Source organism: Trachemys scripta, chromosome 20, assembly GCF_013100865.1.
Source record: "Trachemys scripta elegans isolate TJP31775 chromosome 20, CAS_Tse_1.0, whole genome shotgun sequence".
Classification (NCBI taxonomy): Eukaryota; Metazoa; Chordata; order Testudines; family Emydidae; genus Trachemys; species Trachemys scripta.
Window position 1 is genome coordinate 6,702,056 of NC_048317.1, and position 25,502 is coordinate 6,727,557.

At 46.8% G+C, this 25,502-nt stretch overlaps 2 protein-coding genes across 2 annotated transcripts in view; one reads left to right on the forward strand and one right to left on the reverse strand.

Moving 5' to 3' along the window:
• The first annotated feature begins 458 nt into the window (after window positions 1-458).
• MARCKSL1 (MARCKS like 1) lies at window positions 459-3,852 on the forward strand. Its single transcript, XM_034754261.1, has 2 exons — window positions 459-841; window positions 2,487-3,852. The coding sequence occupies exons 1-2, from the start codon at window positions 746-748 to the stop codon at window positions 3,117-3,119; spliced, it is 729 nt and encodes a 242-aa protein (XP_034610152.1). The 5' UTR covers window positions 459-745; the 3' UTR covers window positions 3,120-3,852.
• A 3,549-nt stretch (window positions 3,853-7,401) lies between these two features.
• HDAC1 (histone deacetylase 1) overlaps window positions 7,402-25,502 on the reverse strand; it is a 23,278-nt gene continuing 5,177 nt past the window's right edge. The window contains exons 2-14 of the mRNA XM_034753987.1: window positions 21,325-21,437; window positions 20,057-20,174; window positions 16,211-16,285; window positions 14,651-14,789; window positions 13,889-14,030; window positions 12,127-12,219; window positions 11,720-11,828; window positions 11,396-11,536; window positions 10,848-10,956; window positions 10,598-10,728; window positions 9,857-10,000; window positions 8,194-8,242; window positions 7,402-7,776 (exon numbers count right to left, since the gene is read on the reverse strand). Of these exons, the coding sequence (XP_034609878.1) occupies window positions 7,749-7,776; window positions 8,194-8,242; window positions 9,857-10,000; window positions 10,598-10,728; window positions 10,848-10,956; window positions 11,396-11,536; window positions 11,720-11,828; window positions 12,127-12,219; window positions 13,889-14,030; window positions 14,651-14,789; window positions 16,211-16,285; window positions 20,057-20,174; window positions 21,325-21,437 (1,391 nt within the window). The 3' untranslated portion in view covers window positions 7,402-7,748. The remainder of the gene's footprint in view (window positions 7,777-8,193; window positions 8,243-9,856; window positions 10,001-10,597; window positions 10,729-10,847; window positions 10,957-11,395; window positions 11,537-11,719; window positions 11,829-12,126; window positions 12,220-13,888; window positions 14,031-14,650; window positions 14,790-16,210; window positions 16,286-20,056; window positions 20,175-21,324; window positions 21,438-25,502) is intronic.

Genomic DNA, 25,502 nt, shown 5'->3' on the forward strand with positions numbered 1-25,502 from the left:
ACACTGCCGGTGGTGGGCATCATTTGATTACCACGCCAATCTCTCCCCTCCCCCGGCCACGAAAAACTCCCTTGAGGCTCTGAAGTCTTGTAGCCCATTGGGCCAGACCCTGCACTTTTTCCTCCAGCCAAGAAATCAATAGAAGATATTCCCCAAATAAGAACGGAGCGGGGCTGGCAAGATGCAGCGGCCTCTCTTGCATTTCCCCCCACACACACCCCTAGCGTGTGCTCACCCCTGTAACTCCCCCACACACACACTGCACCCCGCTTTGCAAACGCTGTGGAGGGAGGAGGATAAACGGCCTATTTTCCCACTGAGCATCTCCCAGCCCGAGCACGTTCCCCATTGTGCTGGGGGCGCAGCTCCTGCCTGTCCCCTCCCCACGCCTGCCATTGGGCGGGTGTTTAAATACCCGACACGCCCCTTGCTTTTGCGCGCTTATTAGCAGGCGCTTGGGGCGGGGAGGGGCGTAGTGATCCTCTCCGTCGGTCCCTACTTCGGTGCGCGGAGCTGGCTGCGACCCTGGAGACGGGGGGCACCGAGCTGATCTCCCCGGTGAGGGCGCGTCTCCCTCGCTCCTCGGATTTGTCGCTTTGCTTTTTGTACTACCAGGAGTTTGCCCAGAAGTTTGGGGCAGCGGGGAGCGGCTTTAACCCTCCTCCCTCCCCCCGCATCTCAGGATTTTAGGAGCTTCACCATCCTTTTTTGTTCCGTGCGTCTCCATTCCCTCCCTCCAGCCACCATGGGAAGCCAGGGCTCCAAACCGGGCAAAGGAGACGTGATGGCTCAGAAATCGGCCGATGCTGCTGCGGTGTCTCCCTCCAAATCAAACGGCCAGGTGGGTTTCAATGCCCGGTTGGGGGGGGGGTGTCCCTCGGGGAGGGGGGCGTTTGGATCTTTGCTTTGTTCCCTTCCCCCCGGTATAAGAAGGGGGCTCTCCGGGGGGAGGCTTAAGCCCCTGGAATCGCTAGGGATGGGCTAAGGGCTACTGGAAAGCCTTTGCACCCCCGCCCCACCCTCCAGCTTTGCGGAGGCGAATTAGGCGCTGCCCCTTCCACCTGGCTCCTTTCTCTGCGGAAAGCATGGCCCTGGCGCGCTGGGGTTGCCCCTGCGAGTGAGCCCCCCGAAACCCGCTTGGCTGGGGGAGGGGATCGTGCCCCAAACATGGGGGGGGGAAAGGGGTGCGACCCCACCCTGCAATCTCCAATACCCTCCCCCCCCCGTGTTTTACTGCTATGGTCTCCCCGTCGCCCGTTCCTTGTCCCCCTCCCCGGGGCTTGCTGGAGATCGCGGCGTGGGCTGCCTTTGTTTGGCGCTCAAGCCCCGGGCAGCCCCGAGTGCTCGGCGGAAAACAAAGGAAGGATCCGGGTCCAGAACAGGGGGTGGGGGCGGCGATGGCCGCGTTCCAGGGCGAACCCCGGCGAGCTCCCGCGGGCGGACCCGGGCGGCTCGAGGGGTCTGGTTTGGAGGGGCGAGAGCATCTCACGCGTTTTCTAAGCGCTTCCAGTTAATGGGGGGTGGGGAGGGCTGCGTTCCTCGACCCACCCCACATGCACCAGTGGCCGAAGCCCCGGGGATCACACAGGGGGGTTCACTAGGGCGCACTCTGGGGCGGGGCGAGGAGACGCGAAGGGAAACGCTGCTGGGGAGGACAATGAATGCAGCCAGGCTAAGGACCTCTGCAATTCGAATCACTGAGGGGTTTTCTTCCTGGGGGGCTGAGCCCCCCCTCACCCCGTTGCGGCTCTACCCGGGGGCGGGGGATTGCAGGGCTGGCTCCCCCAGGGAGGGACAAGGGTGACTTTTTTAATGGAAAGCGGACATTGGGCAAGGGGGGGGGGGTAATCACGACTGCAGCGTCGTCCGTGCCCCCCCCGCTTGCATCGTGCAACAATGCCTCTGGCGGGCGGCAGCAAGCTCCCCACCCCGCCCGGGCTCTGGAGGTGGAGCGCGAGCGCCCGCTGGTGGCGGCGCAGGAGCGGTTCCTCTTGGCGAACCCCCCCCCCACCCCCCCGTTTTATCCTCCTGAATTTAGGGCCCGGCTCACCTGCGCTGGCAACTGACCACCTGGGACTGAGTTTCTGCCGGGCTCTCCAGCACCGGGTTAACTGCGGGGCACGCCTGCTCCATTAGACTATGGGGGGGGGGGGGGGTTTCCAGATAGAGGGTTACAACTGCACCCCCCAGCACATTCCTCCCTATCTGCCCATTGTGCCCCCTTCCCCCACCATGCCTCATCAGCTCTAGAGCCCCTGGACTTCTAGTCAGCATATCATGGGGCGTGCTCCTGACCTAGCTTTTGCCTCCTGATCAATTTTCCCAAGAATTGGGTTTTATAGCCAACACCAGCTCATCTCTGGGAGGTGAAAACACCTTTTAATCCTACCAGCTAAAGGCAGGGAGGTCTGGGAGAAGTGGTGGTATTCTGGATCTTCAGGGTCTAGCTCTAGTCTCTAATATGTCATGGTTCCCTCTTCCCCTAGGAGAATGGCCATGTGAAGATAAATGGGGATGTCTCACCCAAGGCTGACGGAGAAGCCCCACCCCTGAATGGCAATGGATCTGCTGAGCCAGTCACCGAGGAGACCAAGGCAGAGTCTGGCAGTGGAGACGCCATCGAGCCAGCCCCAGCTGCTGACGGTGGGGAGGCCAAGCCTGATGGTGCTGCAGCCTGCAAGGAGACCCCCAAGAAGAAGAAGAAGTTCTCTTTCAAGAAGCCCTTCAAGCTGAGCGGGATCTCCTTCAGGAAGAACAAGAAAGAGGCTGGGGATGCTGCTGTGTCCTCTCCCACAGACGACCAGGCCAAAGCCGAAGCCAAAGGAGAGGAGAACCCTAGCTGCTCTGCCAATGAAACGGAGCAGACCAGTACAACACAGGAAGGGAAAGCGGAGGAGAAAGCTGCTGCAGTGGACAGCAGTCCGGCTGCTGCCGAGGGGCAGCAGGAAGCAGAGCCTAAAAGGGAAGATGCAGAAGCAGGGGAAGCCAAGGAGAAAGAGGAACAGGAGCAGCCGCTGGGGGAAAGCCAGGAGGCTCCCGCTAAGCCTGAGGAGTCCTCAAAACCTGTGGAGCCTGAGGCCAGTACAACACCTGCAGCAACTGAGCAGAAGGAAGAATAGAGCCCACCTGACATGGTCATAACTTAAAGACTTTGTGCCATCCTCATCCCAATAACACTGGACTTGCTGCCTTGCCCACACACCTGTATGTTCAAAGTAGAACTGACAACACCTCATTAAGATGCCTGAATTATTTCCCTCCTTCCCCCTCCATGCAGCTCACTGTTGGAAAACTGGTCTGGAGTCCCACCACCACCACTTGGGACTAGTTTGCCTGAATCCTTTAAAACTGGAGGAAGATGATCCTGGACATAACTGGAATCTAGTCACACTCCATCTATTACACCAAACTCTGGGCTCTCTGCTGATCTTCTGCCTCTTTTCCACTAATCCTCCAAGCAGCTTTCAAAGTCCAATAAGCCACTGACTGTTCAACGGATTCTTTCTTGGTTTAAATTCCTGGTTCTGACTCATTTAAAGTATTTTGGGCTTTTTATAGAAACAAACAGTTTAAAAGCTAATCTGGTTAGTTTTTTATAATGTCTTACTATTGGCTTAAAACCATAAAGCTTGTAAGTCCGCTGTGTTTAATTTTACTTCTAAAGGGGTAACTTTTCTGGGGTGGGGGAGGGAGAGTGCAAACTGTATAATGTGAAGTTTTTTTGTTTTCTCTGTAAATACTTTTTAATGGCCAAAACATTTGATTTGCAATTTTCTAACTCTAAAAAAAAAAAAAAATTGTCTGGGTTTCATTGTAACATTTGAAAGGAATAAATGGTGACCCCTTCCTGGGTAACTTGTTGACTTTGTCTAGGCTACTGAAGGAGATACTGAGGCTGGAGTTGCTTATTTAGCCTAATGGCTGTTGCACTTAATTCCTAACTGTAGTAGCACTCAATTGACTTGAGCACATCTAAAGCTGGACAAGCTACACACCCCTGTTCTGCAGGGTCTGTGTCCCAGACTGCCCCATGCTGTCTAATGTTTTTGCATGTTGGGTGAACCTGACTCTTCTCCCTAAAATGAATTCTTTAGTTAATGGCCTCTACAACATATTGATCTCAGTGGTTTGAGCATTGGTCTGCTAAACCCAGGGTTGTGAGTTCAATCCTTGAGGGGGCCCACTTAGGGATCTGGGGCAAAAATCAGTACTTGGTCCTGTTAGTGAAGGAAGGGGGCTGGACTTGATGACCTTCCAGTTCTGAGATAGGTAATAGACAAAGCCTGTAATGACTTGACTGGGGTTGTGAAAGAGATGCATGGCTGATCACTGGGAGAGGGGGAACACTTAGTAATTAATTTAAGTTAGAGCCCTTGAGCTAGGGAAGTAAACACTTTACAGTCAGAATTCAGGCAGAGATGAGGTGGCTTGTCCAAACTCACCTAGGAGTGTATGATACAGGTGGAAAACTAAACAAGTGGAGTCTTCTCCATTCACTTAACAAGAGGCCAGGCTTTTTCTGCAAAACCAGAGGGCAACAATGATGACAAGGCTGCACCTTCTAAAGGCTGTTTGTATTGTACTGGGGCTCTAGTCTGTACCTAATCTCATTCAGGAGTCCTTTTTAATAAACTTCTAGATAAGTTGTGGCTGAGGTGTCCCCCAGTCAGTGAGACAGTGCCCAGGGGAAATGTGCAGCTATAGGCCTCTCCTGCAAAAGGTGGATTGCTACCTGTAATGACTGACAGCTGCTCTAGTAGAATCACTCTGTATGGCAAAGTACTTTACCCCATTAACTATCCTGTGGTAGAGCATTCACCCTACCATCAGTGCTCTGAGGCTAAACTTGACTGATCTCTAGCTCAAGTCTCATCTCCAATACATAAGGGCTGGTTATGAAACTGGTACCTTCAGCACAGCTGGTGTGTTGTCCATAGTGTCCTGCAGAATTGAAGAAGTCACCTCTTTAACTTACCTTTTTGAAGGTGGTACATGCTGCAGGTCCATGGAAATGGGCACAGCTCCCTTACCGCTAGGGATCATTCTACAACTTATGTTCTTACACATGCAATGGTATGTGCTGCTATAGCGTTAACTGTACCAGTACTGGAGAGCTGTGTGGCAGCCATTTTGAGTACTACTGAACCACAGAGACTTGCATGGTAATGTTCACAAGCTGACAATATAATATGGGTTGTAGTCACTGCCTCATCCCTTGGAAATGAAGAGATGCCCATCCTCCCCTTCAAATTAATTGACAAAGGGATCTAAAAGGATTAATTATGATCCATCACGAGGCTTGCTGCAGGAATAGGTTGCTCCCCATGTAGGGAAATACTAGTTTATGAACCTTTGATTTTCTGTACCTTACACAATAGCAAATAAGAGTTCTAGAACTGAATCTGGCACAATAACCCACTCATCTCATTTAAGATGTTTCTAGATTTCAGTTGAACTACAACACAACAGTGCTATGCCTGACCCCATTTTTTCCCTCTTCCAATTATACCAGCAGTCACTGCCCAAGTGGCAGAAGTCAACTGCCCCCTAATTAAGTAGCAGACTGAAGATAATCAACTTCAGGAAGGACTGAAACAACGTTCTAAGCAAGGAGAAAGACTTGACCTACTCTGTTCTCCAAGGGAAATCCAAACCAAGGTGCACACCCCAGTTGCAGTGAGGACAGTGCTGCACAAGAACAGCTGAGAGCTGCTTAAAGGGAGCAGAGAGAAGAAATGCCTCTCTAATGCTTAGTGTAAAATGTAACGGGGGGATACAATGCAGGAACCATGTCAAACAGACCCCGCCATTCATCAAAGGGGCAGCTGGAGAATTAGGATACTGTGAACACTTTAAACAAAAAACAAAACAAAAAAGTTGAAAGGAAAGTAAGGCCTATACAGGGATCTGTAAATGAAATGAGCAACAGAGCAAATTCAGTCCTGCTATAAATACAGTGGCTTCAAAAGATGAATACACGCCAGTATTCTTACCAATAGGGATAGAGGACACACTAAGCAATGCCCCAAAGCCTCAAATTTCAATGGTTAAGTTTTTCAACAGTGATCTATATTATTTTGTCATCACTAGTCTACGATCTACAACAAGTAGATCCCCTCCCTCCCTCCCTCGTCCTCTGACCACAAAGAAGGGTAAGATTCACACCAACATAGAAATGTGTCATTTTTATTACAAAGATTTTCAAAATAAAAAGCATCTTTTAAAAAACCACAATATATTTCCCCCCCGACACACAGATACAGTGATCTCTCACTTCACAAAAACGTAAAAGAGCAGGAGGAGCCGCAGGCAGCTACTAGAGATGGTGGAAGAGAAGAGTACTTACAAAAATAAAACATTTAAAAATAACCTGTGTTAAGTTAGCAGCATTACTGGAGTTGAAACCATCAGCAGCGCTCTGTGGGAGGTACAGATGCTCTAGTGGACAGAGGTATCCCCCTGAGAAAACAGCAAGTGAAAGCTGCCTCCAGAACTTCTGCAAGGCTGGAGCTCAGTGAAGCATTTCACAGAAAGCTCATCCAATGATTAGTTATGAGAAGTGAGATGCAAGGTAAAGGCCAGTTCTGTTCTCAAGCGACAGGGGGCGCTGCTGTTGCATTACAAAGAGAGCAGCTTAAGTTGCAGGTTCAAAAAGGTTCCCCCCAGTTACTGGCCTGGACAACAAGGAGAAAGGTCCTATCTAAAAACATTTGTGCTTCACATCAGATGAGAATTTTCAGCAAGTGCCACATTGACAAGTAGCTTCAACCAGGCTCTTCACAAGCTGGTCTTTAGCTGACTTGGGATTTCTGTAGTGGTTTCAGTCTAGGACCTAGATCAGCACTCAGAATGCACATTATGTAATCACAGGTAGTTGAGAGGGGGGAAAAAGCAGGGAGAGCTACGCAGGAGGACAATAGGCAGTAATGCATTTCCCCCCACATAGGGGTTTTGGTATATGAAGAAAAATATTCTTTTGAGCCCTTCTCTCTCATATGAGATGTATATGCTGCCACACTAACTTGACTTAAAAGAATCCACTTTAGAAAGTTTTATTTAAAACACCAGCTAGGTGGCAGTTTTCATTTTGTGCTCTCCAGATCTATACCTTAGAACAGGGCACCTTGGGCTGATACACCAGGGAACGTTACATATTTGCTTTCAAACTGCTTCAACTCCTTCCACAAATCCACTGCGATAGATAGTCAACTTTAGTCAAGAACTGCACTATTCGACCCTGAGAACTGGCATCAGCTTGCCGTTACTTACTATGGTGTAATTGGACCAAAGACCATAGGAGCAGTTTCTCTCACAGGCATAAGTTGGGAACTCAAAAGTTCTCCCAAAGTTTCATGGCCATATTTCCACCTGACCTGAAAGTCAGACACTATTTCTACTTTATATTTAAAAAAAAAAAAAATATTCAGTATTCTCCAAAGGGCTATTTCAAAGAGAGGGTAGAGAAGAGGAAAATGATTTTAAAAACACACACCAGAGAGGCAGTGGAAGGCAAGAGTGAAACTTCCCCGTCACTAATTCTGACTAGTGCAGGTCTGTCTACTCAGAACCCTCCCCAGCTGCTCTCAGCGGAATGCAGCAAGGAATAATTTACAGTTCTTAAGTCATTTATATATTTATATAGAAATATATACAGAAACATATAAACTATCAATCCTGTGGAATGGGAGGCTACCAGAGAAGCAAACGTGTAACTATGTACTGACAGGTATTGTCCAGCTGCAGTCATCTTAGGCTGATTTAGTCTCTTCCTTTACCCTGTAGAACCAAGAGTGGAGAGCGTGTGTTAAGGAACTGACAAAAGAATCAGATTGTGATCAAGCTGTAGCAAAATAGTGGAGCAACATGTTAAAGCCTTTACCCTTAGGTCCTGTCCTAACAGATGCACCAACATCTGTCTTTATCTTACACACACAATGAAGTTTTACACACATTGCAAAATATTTTTAAGCACTTCTCTAGCACCTTTTATCCAAGGACCTCAAAGTGCTTTACCAAAAGAGGGCCTTGGGTATTATCTATAATTTACAGATGGAGAAACTCAGAAACAGTCACCTACAGGGAGCACCTAGAAAACCATCCTGCTGCTCAACTCCCAGGCACCTAAATCACATTGCATCCTTGTGTGTGTGTGTGTGGGGGGGGGGAATTCCATAAGGCAGAAGTAGGTCTCACCCTTTGGGTTCTGCTTTCTCTTCTTTGGCTTTTTCCTCTTCTTTCTCATCTAGAAAAGAAAAAAACCCAAATAGCAACGAGGCAGAGAAACAGCAACCACTCACCAGCCCCACCTGGCAGGATCAGACACCAGTCAGGGAGGTCCAATTACATTAGAAATCACTGGTGAGGCAGTTACAGTAGAAAAACAGACAATGCCAGCTACTCTGCATGTGTGGGGCAGAGTCTGGAAACCGGCGAACCCTTCAGGTATCCACACTTGAAGCCACAGTCTGGGGCAGCAACCTGTTTTGAGCCACTTGTGGCACCCTGAAGCTCTGTATTCCATTGTCCTCCACTCTGAGTCATAAATCTTCATAGTAACTACAGCAGTTGTCCCAGCAACAAGAAAAGAAAGAACAGACCAGCAGAGAGTCAGACAGCTTGTGTTTGAAGCCACAGAATGTTTCTGGGTGGCAGTGACAAGGATTTTTGCAAATCTGGCAACACGCTGTATTATACCAGATCTCAGGGAGCCCGCAATGATACAGCTCAGGTTGTAGCCTTTATGTAGTTGTTTTGAGGACTCCACTAACAGTCACCTCATTCTAAACTTGTTACATGCGCATTTCTCTTTGGAACAGGTTAGAACGGTCAGTGGCTCAGGCTGCGTTTGCGCACATGTGGCCTGTGGTTTGTTAAAGATAGATTAGCCACTGATTCACAGCACTACGCTCACTCTACCAATGAAGAGAACTGTCAAAGAAAGACACTAGGAGGGCCCCACTGCAGCAAGTCGGTGCAAAGGTAATGAGGGCTAGTGGCTAGACAATGTGGTATTCTGAAGGAGTTTGGGGTTATGACGCCTATAACCCCAAGGAACCAGACGACTCAGATGTTTGTTCCTCCTCTTCCCAAAATACCTAAAGCCTCACACTGAAGCTTTAGCAGAGGGATGATCATCATTAGGCCCGCTGGAGCAGAGCGATGAGGGCAATAGCACAGAAGTATCAGACATTGTCTCAAAGCCCAATACTTTGTTTTTCCATCTTCGTGGTAATTGTTGGGATGGTGACACGAGGACAGATTTTAACAGTTGCCAGACCAGAGCTGACCTTGGTAAACCCACCTAAAACCAGAATCGGAGAGAGCAGAGTCTTTTTTGCCTTGGGGAAGAAGAAACTTCCCCAGCCTGGGTGAAATTAGAGCACTCATGGAGAGTACACCTGTCAGTGCTTGAAATGCGAGGATGGGGACAGTTAGACGGGGTCACAGACCTGGCAACATTTGTTTGTTTGTTTGAATTAAGCCAGGTCGCACTTTAAGCGCTGTCTTATCAAAGCAGCTGCCCCAGATTATGAGACCCCACGCCAACACGCTCTTTCCAGATTATGTTAAGCACTGTGTCAGTCCCATGCGTCACTGGGGTGTTGTTACTAAACTCCTGTTCTCTATTAGCCTGCCAGGCAACCCGGGTTTAATTCTGGCAGCTCCTTCAAGGTTCCCATTGTTAGTGGAGTGGTTCAAATGTCATCTCTCACACATCAATCGTCAGCAATCTATAAGATGAACCGCAGAAACATTAACTTCTGCAACAAAAACGCAGCTTTACTCATCCCTCACATTACAGAGTCCTGCTCTAGGGAGCAGTCCGACATACGGCTAGTTCCAGTTTTACACCCACCTTTCTTCTCCTCCTCCTCCTCATCTTCTGCTTTTACGCGCTTGGACTTCTTAAAATTGGCAACATTTTTGCGACCACCTTCCCCTTCATCTTCAGAGTCTGAGAATTCTTCATCACAGGCTATTCTCTTGTCAGCAGAGCGCACTGAGAGCAAAGAAGGAGAAGCTACCTCAGTCACACTGGAGTCTTTTTCCCAGGGGTCCGTAAGGCAATAAACATATTTAGGAAGGTACATGTGGAATGCTCTGCCGTGCCAAAAATCTTTACTACTGTGCAGCAATACAACAATCCTACTAGAATCACAGCTTAGCCAGCTACTTGCAGCAGCCAAGGTCAGAACCGGAGATCTCTCAGTGTAACAAGTATGTGTGCCTTGGGTTAGGTTTACAGCAGGATGTCTAGAGCTGCCAGCACAAACAGGTTAACTAACTTCACACTGGGAAAATCTGACTCCCAGACCCAAAGGGCATAAGACAGCCTGGATATAAGCTAGTGTTTTCACAGCTAAAGGGCGACTTTTGCTAGAACAGCGGGAGCCTGTCTAAACGGACAGTGCAGCTTTCAGTGTTTCATCAGTTATTTCCCCACAGGAGGCTTTGGCAATAGTTCGAGCTCTAATATTAAATCTAGATTCTTTCATTAAGGAAGTTATCTAGCAACAGCACTGCTTCACCAAGGGAAGGTTCAGCAGCATGGTCCATGATCCCGCAAGGCAATTTATGCCCACAGCCGGGCACCTACTTGAAATGCGTTTGTCAGGATCCTCTTCATCTTCATCTCCACTGTCCTCCTGCACGGCATCCTCGGGAATCGGCTGCATCTGGACACCAGGGGCATGAGGGAGCATGCGTAGATTCTCAAATAGCCGCTGCCTACAACCAGCAAAAACACAAACCAAAACCCCCACATGTTGGTGATCTAAAAGGCATTAACAGAAACAAGCCCCCAGTGTAAGGGACCAATCTTGCTAGGAGTAACAGACAACACTTACTTAATCTTCTCAAGATACTCATTGGTGTTCTGGTTGGTCATGTTCGAAGGACTGATGTGGAGCTTAAAGTCTGGTCCAAAGTATTCAAAATAGTCATTATATGGAAGCTCTGCACAAAGATTAGAACACAGAATAACCTTGATTGGTTACTGGTCTGGTATCGAAACAGCAAACATCACATGAGGTTCAAGGTGTTATGAGAATAAATGGAACATTTCCTTTTGGGATGACTGGAGCTCTCCTGGGATGCTCAGAAAAACAAACTTTGTGACAGTGGGGCCAAAGACTATTCGCTGCTTTAACCCCAGGACACACCAACCATTGTGTGCTGTAGGGGAAAAATGGTTTCTAAGGAGGCACTAGAGGACTAGAATACATCACATCCACAGCGGTAGCTCAGAGAGCTCTAACACGATAAAAATCAGCACCCAGTGAAGTGTCCAAGCTACTTCACAGGTCTCCTACAGCTACTCAGAGCAATTTAAATTTTCCCCAAGCTCTATTACTAGACACCCATCCTCTCAATACAACACAAGATATAGTCTTACCATTTGGAATTTCCGTGTCCAAAGCCACAGCAGTCTCATAAGTCCAGCATCTAGCCACGTTGCGGATTGTGTAGCCACCCCCTCCTAGCATCAGCATAGGCAAGTTAAAACTCTTTACAAACTCCACACACTTGGCATGACCTGCAGCATAGGGAATGGGAGAAAGTTCACAGCCTCACTGGGTAACTGGACAGTAAGCTTTTCAACACAGTGATTACATCAATCACACAAGTGCCACCACAGATACTGTATTTTACATGTCTGAGCTTTCCTCAAGGCCACCGCCCTGGTTTGACTGCTTTGCTAGAAGTAGTGTCCTCTTACCTTTGATGGTCAGATTAAAACAGCCCAATCTGTCCCCTGACAGAGAATCCGATCCACACTGTAAGGCAACTGCACTAGGCTGGAACGTCTCCATCACTTTAGATATCACCTGGACAAGAAATCTGTTGTTACACACTCCCTTGGGACGGTGTCACAGCAACACAATGAAATCCATGTCAGCAGCTGACATGGAGATATTCACTGATGCTTCACTGGCTGTTGCCTCCCTCCCATATTGGTGACATTGAAGCTCTTACAGATAAGAGTCTACAAGTGACCCACTATAATTGTCAAGTAGGAATAAACACTAGGGAATCTTACAGCACAGGACTGCATCTCCCCTCATCAGAGTGCCACTAGAAAAAGACAAAGCAGCATCCAAGACTCACTCAGAAAAAGAGGCTTACCGGCTTAAATATTGCCTCATAGGATTCATCGTCAATTCCGTCCCGGAGAGGATAGTTGACAGCATAATACTTGCCTTTGCCTGCACCAATATCCTATTACAGTGAGAGACAGGAAAGACCACAGGGTCACCAGAGAAACGCCAACATATATGTGCCAACGCAGAAAGGAAAGTCTGAGATTCCACCAAGGCACTTGGGGACATCAGCGGGCATGATTCCAGTGACTTCAGAGGATTAGCCGTGGGGTAAGTGGATACATTTGGCCTTTGCATTCAACTAATCAATCTAGACATTACATAGCTAACGGAGAGTAATGCGAGGTTATAATCAAGAAAGGGAGTAAAACAGCACCTTGGAATTCTACTGACATGACAGCCCTTGCCTCAGCATCTAGTCAAACGTTCAACTGAGTCAAATTGGAGTCACAAGTTCTATGAAACTTGGGCCTCGTTGAGAGGGTCATTAAAAAGTCCAAACAGGTGGGCCTTGTATCAGCCCCAGTTACAAGCCAATAGCAGATTTTTTTTAGAGGAAACAGGTTCCACAAGCAAGGATGCTCTACTGAGAATACTTTACTGGTTGCCCCAGAAAGTTCAATCCCAGGAACAGACACGAAGAGCATCTTGCTGTGATAGGATACATGGGAAGGATCAATTCCTACTGACATCTACTGTCTCACTCTGTGTCCGAGTTCTCAGTTGTACATTCCGCTAGTAAAAACTGTATGTTGTGCAGATCCAGTAGCGCTGCAGAAAAGCCAGATTTTATTCTCTCCCACATCAAGGCAAGCGGAAAACTGGCCGTCAAGTTTCCAGTTCCAGACTCTACACTGTTGGCGAGGACGTACAGAGCAAAATGCAAATCAGGCTGCAGTCCGATACCAGGCTGAGCCTGCAGTATTTACAGTTGGAGGAATCTTACAAGAGTTTAGTTTTGATTTTTAAAAACAATTCAATATCTTCTATCTACAGTGCACAGTACCATACCAACGCACTTGACAAAAAAAGAATTTCACTCACTGCTGTAGTGTGGCCGCTTCTAGGATCGAATGTGGCAGCTAGCTACAAGCACGTATCACCCCCTAACTTAGGACAGTCTACATATAACAATTCTACACCCAACTAAAACTCAAGAGGGAATTTAGGTCAGGAGAATGCCATTACCCTAACTGGTATCAGACCATGACTCCCTACCTCTTGAGAAGCAGGCAGGACCACAGTTGTGTCTCATTTGAAAGACAGCACCGCCCGATAACCATGTCCCAGCATGGGCCCATGAGACTCAGCACCAACTCAGAGGGAGGAAAGCCACCTGCTGAATCACCAGTACCATTTCCGCAGCACAAGGTCCTTTGTAGGTCTCCCATTCAAGGACTGGCATGGCCAGACCGTGCATAACTTGTGAGATCAAAGCAATAGGGCCACAAGGGGAGCATGGAAGTCAGTTTGCCAATAAATACGGCCCACCAAGATGCGATGTTCAGAGTCCCACGCTACGAGGCTGCAGACTAACGGACATCTGATGTCTGGGCATTGTTACTGTATAATAGATATAACACCACAGAGACTCAGCACTCCCTCAAAGAGTGAGTTACAAAAGTTAATTGTCACACACATTTCTTATTAAACAAAGGCTGCCATTTTGAGAGTGTCCATCTAAACCAGCCAACACAGAAACAGCATTTTGGTGAAATTAGTTGGATAGTGAATAGATGGAACAAATCAAGTTCCAGGGGAAGTTTCTACTAAGCCTCCATTCTCACCCGCAGATCCCCTGTTCCTGGGAAGTATTCTCCATACTTATGAAAGGATGCAGTCATGACACGGTCTGTGGTGTAAAAGGCTTCCTCCACGCCATCTCCATGGTGAATATCAATGTCAATATACAGCACCCTCTGGTGGTACCTAGAATCAGAAGGGAGTCAAAATGCTGCATTTCTTCAGAATGGAAACGGTCTTCAGCAGCAGAGCAAATGGGAGGAGAGTAAAGAACTTGGTGCTAACCCCCAGGCTGTATGGTTACCAATTTGCTGTCTCTCTCTGGAGTCTCTCAGCAAAACAGACGCAGCGCACTGACATGCGCCTTGAATTGGTTGGCAGCGGAAAAGAATCACCGAGGAAATCGAAGTGGCTATTGCTGCAGCAACTGACCTTTGATCAATTCCGTTTATACAGACTCAACCAGTGAATCGCACATTTTATGTCCAAGCCTCCTACTTAGAGCTGCCTCATGCCAAAAGTCGCCAGGATGGTAACCATCAGGACACAAATTACAGGAGTGCCACTTTTTTGTGCCAAGGAAGAAGCACCAAAGAGGCCTTTCATCTACTGCATCATACCATAAGTACAGCAACCCCTGCTGAAGAGAGGGCACTGCATCCAAAAAAAGACGTCTGATTAAGCCCTCCTGAGAAAAGACAGCTAACAAGGTAACAAAAAGGAGCAAATTAGGAAGAAAGTGGAAAGGACTCAAAGAAAATGCAGCAGAAAGGACAAACAAAAGGGATAAGAAGTACTGCACGTACTTTAGTAGCTCCAAGATGGCTAAGACAATGTCGTTGACATAACAGAAGCCAGAAGCCTCCGATTTCTTAGCGTGGTGAAGGCCTCCTGCCCAATTCACAGCAATATCTGTCTGTTGCTTGTTCAGCTTCACAGCGCTGGCTGCAGGGAGAAGAATTGCAGAACATTAGCAAGAAAGACAGAATAGAGCCCTGACAAACTCTGGAGAACACACAAAGGCAGCATGCCCTGTGGGGTCACGTGTCATTCCATATGCCTGCATGTATAACAGTACAAATATCAAAGGTTTAAAAACTGGATTTCTCATACAAACCAGTAAGGCAGAAGACTCTCTGGGGTCTTCTGGGGTGACACTACTGGGTGACACTAGTGTAATATCTCTGTAGAAGAGAGATCAGTGTAATGTAAAGATGCTGGGAGGGCTCAGATTAAGCATCTATTTTTACAGCACAGTCTTGCTCCCATGCCACACCTCTAGTTCTGAACATAAATGGGGAGCCTGATTTGAAAACAGGTCCACAGCCTGCTAGCTCGAGTCACGGTTAAAGTACAGGTTAGTTTTATTTATCAGTTTCCTAAAGAGAACCTTTCATGGATAGTTTTATGTCATGTACACAGTTAGCTTGGTTTAGTCCTTTGTATAGATAGCTAGGCAAAGGGACCTCCCACAAACCCTAGAGCCTGCACACAATTCCACTGTGTAGTTCCATGCGGGTCAGACCAAAGGTCCATCTGGCCCAGTATGGCCATTCTTATGCTCAGTGCAACTTTGCATGGGTCTAAGGGTCAGCACAGATGAATCCTTTTGTAGGATCAGAGCCTTAGTGATAAGAGACCGGAATAGGTACTTCAGATGTGTCTGTCAGCTGGACAAGCATATGTTTATCTTTTTGGAGTTTGAGTGTAGTCAGGATTTATATTTCAGAAAATAAGGATATCTATCAGTCTGTAGTAAGCCACAAAGCTTTTAAGCACATGTACAGTAAAAGTCTCTCAACGCTGCATTACACTGTGGCAAAAACTCACAAATAAGGATGCCATTTTATTTTAAATGATACAGGTTTTAGAGAGTTTGTTGAAATCTTCCTGCTTTTGTTTTTCCTTCTTATCCAAAGAGAGAGACAAGTGGATTTCTTTTTGTAAAACAAAACACCTGCTCTGAGGCTGTGGTCACACAGACCTGGAGCAAGTTTTTATAAAAAACAAGATATCTTTAAATAAACCAAGGTTTCAACAACAGAGGGCTAGCTTTACTGAAACAAAGTCATTCATGATGCTTTCATTCCATACACAGAAATTCCTCAACATGACCACTTAAATGATCTTTGGATGAGTGAGAATATGGCTAATGTTGAAGACTCAGACCTTACATACAGTCATAAAGCATTCTCAACCACTGACCAATCTCATTCCAATGCATCGGGGCTTGAGAATGATCACAACATGTCAGACCAATTTTTTACGGAATCTAGAAATGTCTCCAACATCATGTTTCTTTTCTGACAGAGCGACATTATGGACATTCTCCTAAAAGAGAAAGCATCTAGGATTCTTGTGCTTACCAACAGAGCCTCCTGCAGACAGCTGACAAAACTCAAACAACCCATCAAACACCGGGCAATCTTCCCCAACATTGACTTGAAAAAGAAAGACATAAGTAAGCGTTAGCAGGACAAGCTTGCATACCAGAGGCAAAGTTTATGCTGTAAATCTAACTTAAGGACATAAACAGATTCAGTAGGGCATCAAATATATGAGCATCATTTATTTAATTTACATGTATATAATAAATAAAGTGTTCAATGAGAAGTAGACAATCATCCCTTCACTAAAGACTTCATTGCATCAGTAGTCAGTTGATGCAACCTTCCCTTCAGTCTTTGCTCAGCCCACTGCCATTACTGTGACAGCTTGCAGGAAAGGACAGAACCTGCACTTAAGGTTGTAAAAGCTCTCCGTTGGTACAGAGAGTTGCTATAAGTGCAAGTCCCCTGCTGCACTTTGAGAAGACACTAAAGAATGAAACCAGCATTTCACATGCACTCTGGATCTACACTAGAGTTGACCACCTAGTGGAATAAGCTATAATAAAACCCAATTGTCAGTTAATTGTGTTAGAAAGTGAGTCGTGACACTATCAATTAAAAAAAAACCACACACGTTGTAAACAGGTCTCCTTCAATATGTCACTAACATCACCTTAGATTATCAAGACTGAACATTTCAAAAGTTCAGTTTGAGTCTCATGAGGTATGCTATTCATTTACTTTGCGTATTTCATAGATTAGATTTAAAAAAAAAAAAAAAAGGCAAATTTTTCTTCTAGGTTCTCAATCCTGTAGCATGTTTGGGTTGGAAACACTGCAGGGAAACCATTTATTTCCTATTAGAAATGCTTACATGATTTTTAAAGACAGGTTTCAGAGTAGCAGCCGTGTTAGTCTGTATCCGCAAAAAGAACAGGAGAACTTGTGGCACCTTAGAGACTAACAAATTTATTAGAGCATCCGAAGAAGTGGGCTGTAGTCCACGAAAGCTTATGCTCTAATAAATTTGTTAGTCTCTAAGGTGCCACAAGTACTCCTGTTCTTTTTATGATTTTTAAAAAGGTTTATAGGGCCTATGTTTTGCAAAACCTGTTTTTACAAAAATCTGTATGTTGTAATGAAGTTGAGTGGAACTTTTCCCTTTGTACTTAGGCAGGACTCATCTCGCATGAATCTTCCCAGCATGTGAAATGCTGCTTTCATTCAATTCTTCGCCTCCAAAAAGGCTAGTGAAAAATCATGGAGACAGTACAGTTGAATGAGCAAGTTTAAGCAGTCTCCAGATTTAAATGGAACTCGTTTCTTATGGACTGTAAGAATCAGGAGAGTCAAAACGAAATGTTCCAATTTGTACAAGTGTTCCAGTGGGGCATGGTAATTAGCAATAGTTGAATAGTTCCCTCATCAGAGATGTGTGGGAATCTATTCCCAGCAAGTGGGAAGGTCTGTTGCTGAAGAATGTAAGCTTCCCATTACAACAAATTAAATTTCTAGCCCTTATGGCTGCAATATAATCTTCTTGAGTCTTCAGACAGACAGAATATCTATCGATAGACTGAGATTAAAGAGACCGTTTAGTATCACTGCTACCATTCAGAACCTTGTGGGCAGCAGCAAAACGGACAATTTTTAATAGTGTGACTGCTTCTGCTTGGCAAAGATATGGCCCTCTGTATAAGCAGAAGCAAATGGTGGAGCTATTCATTCATACGGAGACCTCTTCCCACCAAGCCCTTCAAAGCAGCCAGGAAATCAAGCCTTTTACAGCAATATGTGGCTCTGGACAGGGAAGAGAAAAAGTTCTCTCATTTCCAACAGCTAGAGCAGGGTCAGGAGCATCATATGTATGATATGCCCACTAGTCAGAGCCCAATATATTACTACCTAGCTCTTATATGGCATTTTTCCTCAACAGACCTCAAAGCACCCTACAAAGGGGGTCAGTATCATTATTTCCATTGTATAGATGGGAAAACTGAGGCATGGAGTGGCAAAGTGACTTGCCTACGGTCACCCAGCAAGCCAGTGGCAGAGCCAGGAATAGAACACAGGTATCCCAGTCCAGTGCCCTACCCATTAGGCCACTCATATCAAAGATGGGAGTCCCCATGATAGCACCCCTGTGGAAATCCCAGCACCCACTGCTTTCTCAACAGCTAAGAGCAGAAAGGAGGCTAAGCTCCTCACCAGGCATTGTCCTTGCACTTGGGTGGTGCGGCCCCATCACTTCCATCTTTAATCTCTATTTCTGGCTCATAGGATTAGTCCTCTGGCTAGGTGGTGGAGGATATATTTTGCAAGCCCTGTCAAGGAGGGGTCATTGGACTGAATTGTGAATTGGCTTTTGTCTCACCTCCATACGTACTAAAAAAATTTCACATTTAATTTCCTTAAAGTAAAACCCTTGCTTGAAGTACAATATAGAAAATGCCAAGCTGACCAGAGGGAGACCAGTGTGGGTGTTTATGAGCCATTCCAGTCTCAGTGGTAAGCAGTTAGGCTTGTGTAAATACGTACTTTAGTATGTGAAGGCATATTATTTACCCCAGGAAGTACTTTGGTACAGATTACAGATATTACTCATTCCTTTAGTCGTTACACTCAGGTGCCTAAATACGGTGTGCATTTTGGCTCACAATAGTTTAAAAGTGCATATAATTCACTCTCTAGACTAACTCTTTCAAGAGTTAACAGGAGATTACATATACACTTCATAAAAATAAGCTCCATGGCCAACAATTCTACAGATTTCAGGAATGAAGAGAGTGCACACAACCAATATACTGTTTTAGTGAACTCCTAGCCATTATTTGTCCAAATCAGCCAGAAAACTATAGTTCATTACCTATTAATTGCTGGAAAATGTTAGCACAGAGCTGCAGAAAGTCTGAAAAGGTATTTAAGATTTTATAACATGAAAGCTGCAAAAGATTTTTCCACATGGAGAGAAAAAAAAAATCCATGCCTCTAAGGATATTCTAAGGCCAGAAAGAACTTTAGTCATTTAGTCCAACATCCTGCATAATACAGATGAAGTTGCCTGTCAGGTGTGACATCAGAACTGAAACTAACACCACTTTCAGCATTGAGGGCCTGGTCCCCAAAGCCTTCAGTGCACAGAACTTCAGCTGAAGTCAATTTGAATTCAGGGCTTGCAGGATCTAAATCTTAGTCAGAATAGAACGAATTGTGAAGCCACAATTTAAGCAGCCAGATTTCTTGATGCTGACTGATAAAAATCACAGAATATTTTATACTGGTAAGGACATGAATTCCACAGATCTCTAGAAATATCCCCAAAAGGAAGACAGTTACCAACAATATACCTTCTATTACAATAGGAAATAGTGACACTAGTGTTCCCAGATTATGAAAACATTACATAGATCTACAGATTCTAAAATAAAGACCGGCTCTCTGCATATCTACCATGCTGTGACCAACAACAGTACTCCTGCTTCAAAAAAACCCATCCTACCGATATCTGAGAAAGTTGGTCCCCAGAACGTCACCATTATTAACAACTCCAGAACCTTAGGTTACAAGTTGCTTATGCAGAATATCTGTTGTACAGGTATGTCCACACTGTTCCGTTTATAAGCTAGAAAAGAAGATGAAAGAGCTTCCACCAAATCTCAAGATCAAAGGAGTTAGGGACAGAACCACAATGGAGGAAAACAGTGTGGAACTCTGGCAAAAAAATAATCTAAGTGGTTAGGTTAACATGAAAATAATAATAAAAAAAGACAAGTTTCATAAGATTCTCCCTGCTCTTTTGACAATGAGCTCTAAGAGCTAACCAGGGTTCCCAGGACTACAGCTATTCAGGCTAGAAGCTACAATACCATACGCATAGCTTACATCTCTGCATCTGCTTGCTGTACTCAGACATGTTATCAGGGCGAATAGATCTCAGAAATTTAATGTAGTCATCACTATGATACTTGGTCATTTCTTCTGCATTTGCTTTGTGGGGGCGCTGCAAGGAGAGAACAAAACAAGGTTTATTTGACATATATTCCTTCTCCTACTCCAATGCCTGCCTACTCTCAAGAATAGCAACAGCTAAAGCCAGTGCTATTAAAGCAAAAATAAGTCTACTTTCTAAGGCGGGGTGGGCAAACTACGGCCTGCGGGTCAGATCCGGTCGCTCATGGCTTTGGATCCGGCCCGTGGGATCGCCCCCTGTGGCACCGCAAGCCCTGCGGCCCCCGGACATGGGGGCAGAGGGCTCCGTGCGTTGCCCTTGCCTCCAGGCACCGCCCCCCGCAGCTCCCATTGGCTGGGAATGGGGAACCACAGCCAATGGGAGCTTCGAGGGAGATACCTGAAGGTGCAGCAAGGGCAGCGCACATGGAACCCTCCGCTCCACCCGTACCCCCCAGGAGCCGCAGCGCTTCCTGGAGTGGTGCAGCGTGGGGCTTGGGCAGGCATGCAGGGAGCCTGCCCTGGCCCCGGTGTGCACCGCTGCCACCCCGGAGCCACTTTAGATAAGTGGCGCCAGGCCGGAGCGTGATCCCCACCTGCACCCTGCCCCACAAATCCCTGCCCTAAGCCCCCTGCCTGCACCTCGCACCCCAACTCCCTGCCCTGAGCCCCCTCCCACAGTCTGCACCCCTCCTCTGCCCCAATCCCTTGCCTTGAGCCCCTTCCGCACCCCAACCCCCTGCTCTGGCCCTGCATACAATTTCCCCACCCAGATGTGGCCCTCGGCCCAAAAAGTTTGCCCACCCCTGTTCTAAGGGGAAGAGAAATGTTATTATAGGAGACTGGGGCTTTTTATTATATGCCTAGCCATACGAAACAGTCACGGTATAGGGAGAAAAACATTTCCTATATATAGATTACCTGAACTTTGGAACAAAACAAGAAACACCCTGCTAAACACAAGACCAGTGGAAATCTTAAAAGCAACAATCTCTTTGAATTACCTTCACTCTGACCTATTCCCCAGAAATATTTTCCAACTCTTTTTCCTCCATCTTGTTTCTCCACAAGTTTCCCAATAAAACACGTGAGAGTCTGCAAGACCCTGTGCCATTGCAATACAGTGACAGCTCGGGAAGTGGATCAAGCCCCTCCATACAAGCTTCCTACGTCTCTCTCTCTGTGTCTGGGCCTATACTTACATATATCTCCATTTTTCTGTAAAGGCCGTAGTTCAGCAGTAGGTTGTGGGTCATTCGGATCCTGTGGGGTTTCATTGGATGGCCCTGGCCATAATAGTAGTTTCCAACATCCCCTGAGAGCGATAAGCATTTGGTTACAGTGGAAAAGAACATTTTCTCCTCTGAGCAGCGTCACTGCAGAGGAAGATGACAGGAGCTACCTGGAGCTCCATCCCATCTGACCTTTATTTTGTCATTTTCTCTTTTCTACAGCAATATGTATGCTTGTCATGTTCCTCCACCTTCCCCCCCTTTTTTTCCTTCACAGATTTGGACCAACTCTATCATAGTTTCATGGGAGCCTGGATAACTGATGTCTTGGAAAACCAAGGAAGTTTTCAGGGCAATTAACAGATGTTGGGGAACGTGACACTGTTGCAAATCATTGAGGGTTGGTTAATCGAGTTTGTACCATACACGGAAAGATCACACCATGTACAAGCAGCTTCTGAGGGGCAAGAACAGCATTGCCAGACATTTTACACATAGTTGTCCCTTAGTGTCGCCATCTCCCAAAATTCGAAACCTTCTAGGGTCACCTCCATACGGTTAGGATCAATTGTAACTCTGCTGTATTTAATGAAGCACTGTGTAGCCGAAGTTCTGGTCTGGAGCCAGGAACTCTTGAGTTCTAATGCCAGCTCAGACAACATCTTGTCTAATAGCCTCAAGCAAATCACTTGGACTCTCTGCCTCATCTTCCTCGTCTGTAAAATGGCAATAATGTTTCCTCACTCGCAGGGGCAGACGTGTATGTGTATTGTGCTGCTAAGACAGTTAATGCCTGCAATGCACTTTGAAGATCAACAAAATCCTAATATTTTATGGCCCCAATTATTTTAATTCATCCGTCCTTACCAGGCTGTGCATCAAGGCTTATCCTATGCGTGATTCACACTCAACATTGACCAAAAAAAAGTCAACTAGTTTCACAACCCCAAACCATCCTAGGAGGTAAGAGAGGCAATCTGGTCTGGCGGGTGACTCAGTTGAGAGTCTGTAATGTTTCGTCATAGATCTCAACATTCAGGAGTAATTTTCACTGCCCCCGCAGCCTGCAGAGACTGAAACCTTTTCTACGCTTCCCCTAGTGTAGACAAGAATAAAACCACAATTTCCACTGGTGGAATTTAACTCTGCTTGAAACTGGGGTAGACTGCAGCTTTCCTTGTCTACCACAGAACTTTGCACTGGTGCAGCAATACCAATGCTGAAAATTAGGTTAATCCCAAGCATTAACAAGACCTGAAAGAACCACAGAGAAAGCTGAAGAGCCTAGCTAGGGAATCATCTGGCAGCCAGCACCTTCTAAATACCAAACTAACAGCAGTCTAGGAGAGAATGGTCACTTGTCTTCTACCCTCCAATGAAATGCAGTGGGCAACTCACAAGTGATTTGAACTGACCAGTCTATCTTGAGGTTTATTTTACTAAACCAAAGTTATTTACCAGCTCTCTTTTCATAAGCAGTGGGAATATCTTTGCAGCCTCTAAGGGCATGTCTACACTGCAAAAAAAGGTGTGTTCTTAACTTGGGTTAGCAAAATCAGGTTAAAATAGCAGTGAAGACATGGCAACTCCGCTTTTAAGTTGGGTTACGGGCTCAAGTTAAAGCCTAAAGGGAGCCTGTACTGAATTTGAGCTGCTAACCTGAGCTGCTGGATCTTCACTGTTATTTTAACCCAAACTACCTAACTCAGATTAAACTAAATTGAGTACCCCCCCCCCTATTTTTTTGGCTGTGTAGACGTACCTTAAGATGCTATTACAAGCTGGACTCTACTAGCATCCTAGTCTATGTATAGACTGAAAGTTTTATCATCACTAACAGGCATTACCTATCCCGCTGTAAGAACACACTGGAGACAAAGCACCATAATTTTACTGTTAGATCAAGCATAAGCAGGCGGTGGAGGAGCTAGAGTGCTGACTTTGCCTAGCTACCTTGTTATAAAAACTACAAGTGCCTTGTCCCCACTTCAGATTTTACAGCAATAAAACTAACGCATGTTAGTTATCCTCTGTAAAAAACAAAACCAATAAAAACAAAAACAAACACCACCTTTGTGTCCGTGACGACAAAGCGTTAGTTTATCACCAATGCGTGAGTACACGTGTGAAAATTGTGTGTCTCCAGACCCGAGGGGCACTGTGGACCCTCAGACAGAGCCTTCATTCACCATCTGACAGTCACTGACATAGGTACAGCATTCCCACAACTACCACCACCAGAAACCAGTATTTCCAGGAACCCTGAAGGATGCACCAAAAACCTCAGGGCATTAATGTGGCACTGATAGGTCACAAATACTTTGATTTTATATCTAATGTGCACATATCACCTGTGGATATTAGAAGGATGAAAGTCAGACTTGCAATATCATGGTAACTGGCCTAACTTAAGGTCCCAATCCAGCAACAAGTTTTGCAGGGGTTGACCCCTGTCTAGCACTCCATTGAAATCAATGGGGTACTGTGCGCATGCAGGGGTGGATCTCATTTTAGAACCAGGGTCTAACATTGCAAGTTACTGTACTGAAGAGATAAAAGTCACTGATATATACCTGATGGAGCAGAGCACTTAAATTAACCATACTAAAATGCCTGAATGATCACTACAAGAACCTCCTAACCAAGGGGATGGGAAAACTTTTTGGCTCGAGGGCCACATCTGGGAAAATATATGCAGGGCCATGAATGTAGGGCTGGGGCAGAGGGTTGGGGTGCGGGAGGGAGTGCAGTGTGCAGGAAGGGGCTCGGGCAGGGGGTTGGGGCACAGGAGAGGTGCATAGTGCAGGAGGGGGCTCAGGGCAGGGGGTTGGGTTGCGGGGTGCAGGAGGGATTTGGGGTGTGGGCTCTGGCCAGGCGCTGCTTACCAGGAACGGTTCTGGGGTGGCAGTGGTGCGCTGTCTGCGTCCTTGCAGCCCGGGAGTGGGGGGGGGAGGGAGAAAGTGGGGGGGCGGGCAGCTCCGTGTGCTGCCCTTGCCTGTGGGTACCCCCCCCAAAGCTCCCATTGGCCGTGGTTCCCCATTCCTGGCCAAGGGGGGGGGGGGGGGGGGGGGGGGGGGGAGAAGAGATGTACCCACAGGCAAGAGCAGTGCACAGAGCCCTCTGCCTCCCTCCCTCCCCCAGGGACCTGGTGCTGGCTGCTTCCAGTAGGGGTGCAGGGTCCACGGCGATGGCAATCCCACAGGCCAGATCCGGCCCACGGGCCGTAGTTTGCCCACCCTGTCCTAACCCCACAAGACGACAACTAATAGTTATTCTGCTACAAGGATTAAAAAAATTAGAATACACATGATATTTCCACAACATCTTTTATGAAGGAAGATCACAACCTGTAAGAGATCATTTCATCCATCACTGAAGCACACCCCCTGCTGGCAAGTAACACAGCAGTAAGTGTGAAACAGCAAACAGCAGTTATGTGATTTCTCCCACTGAACTACAGGGGGAAGAAAGAGAGGCAGAATAGAATTACCCAGGTTGCAATTTGGCCTGGGCACCAGGAGCTAACACCCAACATTTGGGGAAGTGTCATGGAATGATTAAACACACACAAAGCATTGCCGCCCATAGCCAGTACCTACACCCACAATCCAACCAAGCATATACCTGGTATTAAACAATACCCTGGCCACAGAACATCCCCAACTAAAAGCAAGCAGCTGTTCTGAAGGAAGACAGAAAGAGAAAGGTCCGATTGATATTACCACTATAGATCTGAAAGTTTTCAAAAGCATCAAGGAGGAGCCCCCTTCCCCAATGTCCCAGCCACACTCCCTCCCCCAGCACCCCCCCATCCTCATCCTCACCCCCCACAGGCCCTTCCCCAGCACCCGCTCTGCCTCACACACCCCAAAAGGTGTTTTACCAACACCCCCCTCATCATCCACACCCCCATTCCTGCAGGCCCTTCCCCAGCAGCCCCTCCTCCTCTTCCTCATCCTCCCTCCAATTACCCTTCCCCAGTGCCCCTCTCCTTCACCCCCCCCCTCACCCTCCCTCCACAGGCCCGTCCCCAGTGCCCCTCTCCTCCTCTTTCTCACCCCCCCTCCACAGGACAGCACCCCCTTCCCCAGCACCCCCCTCCACAGACCCTTTCCCAGCACCCCCTCCTCACCCCCCCCAACAGGCCC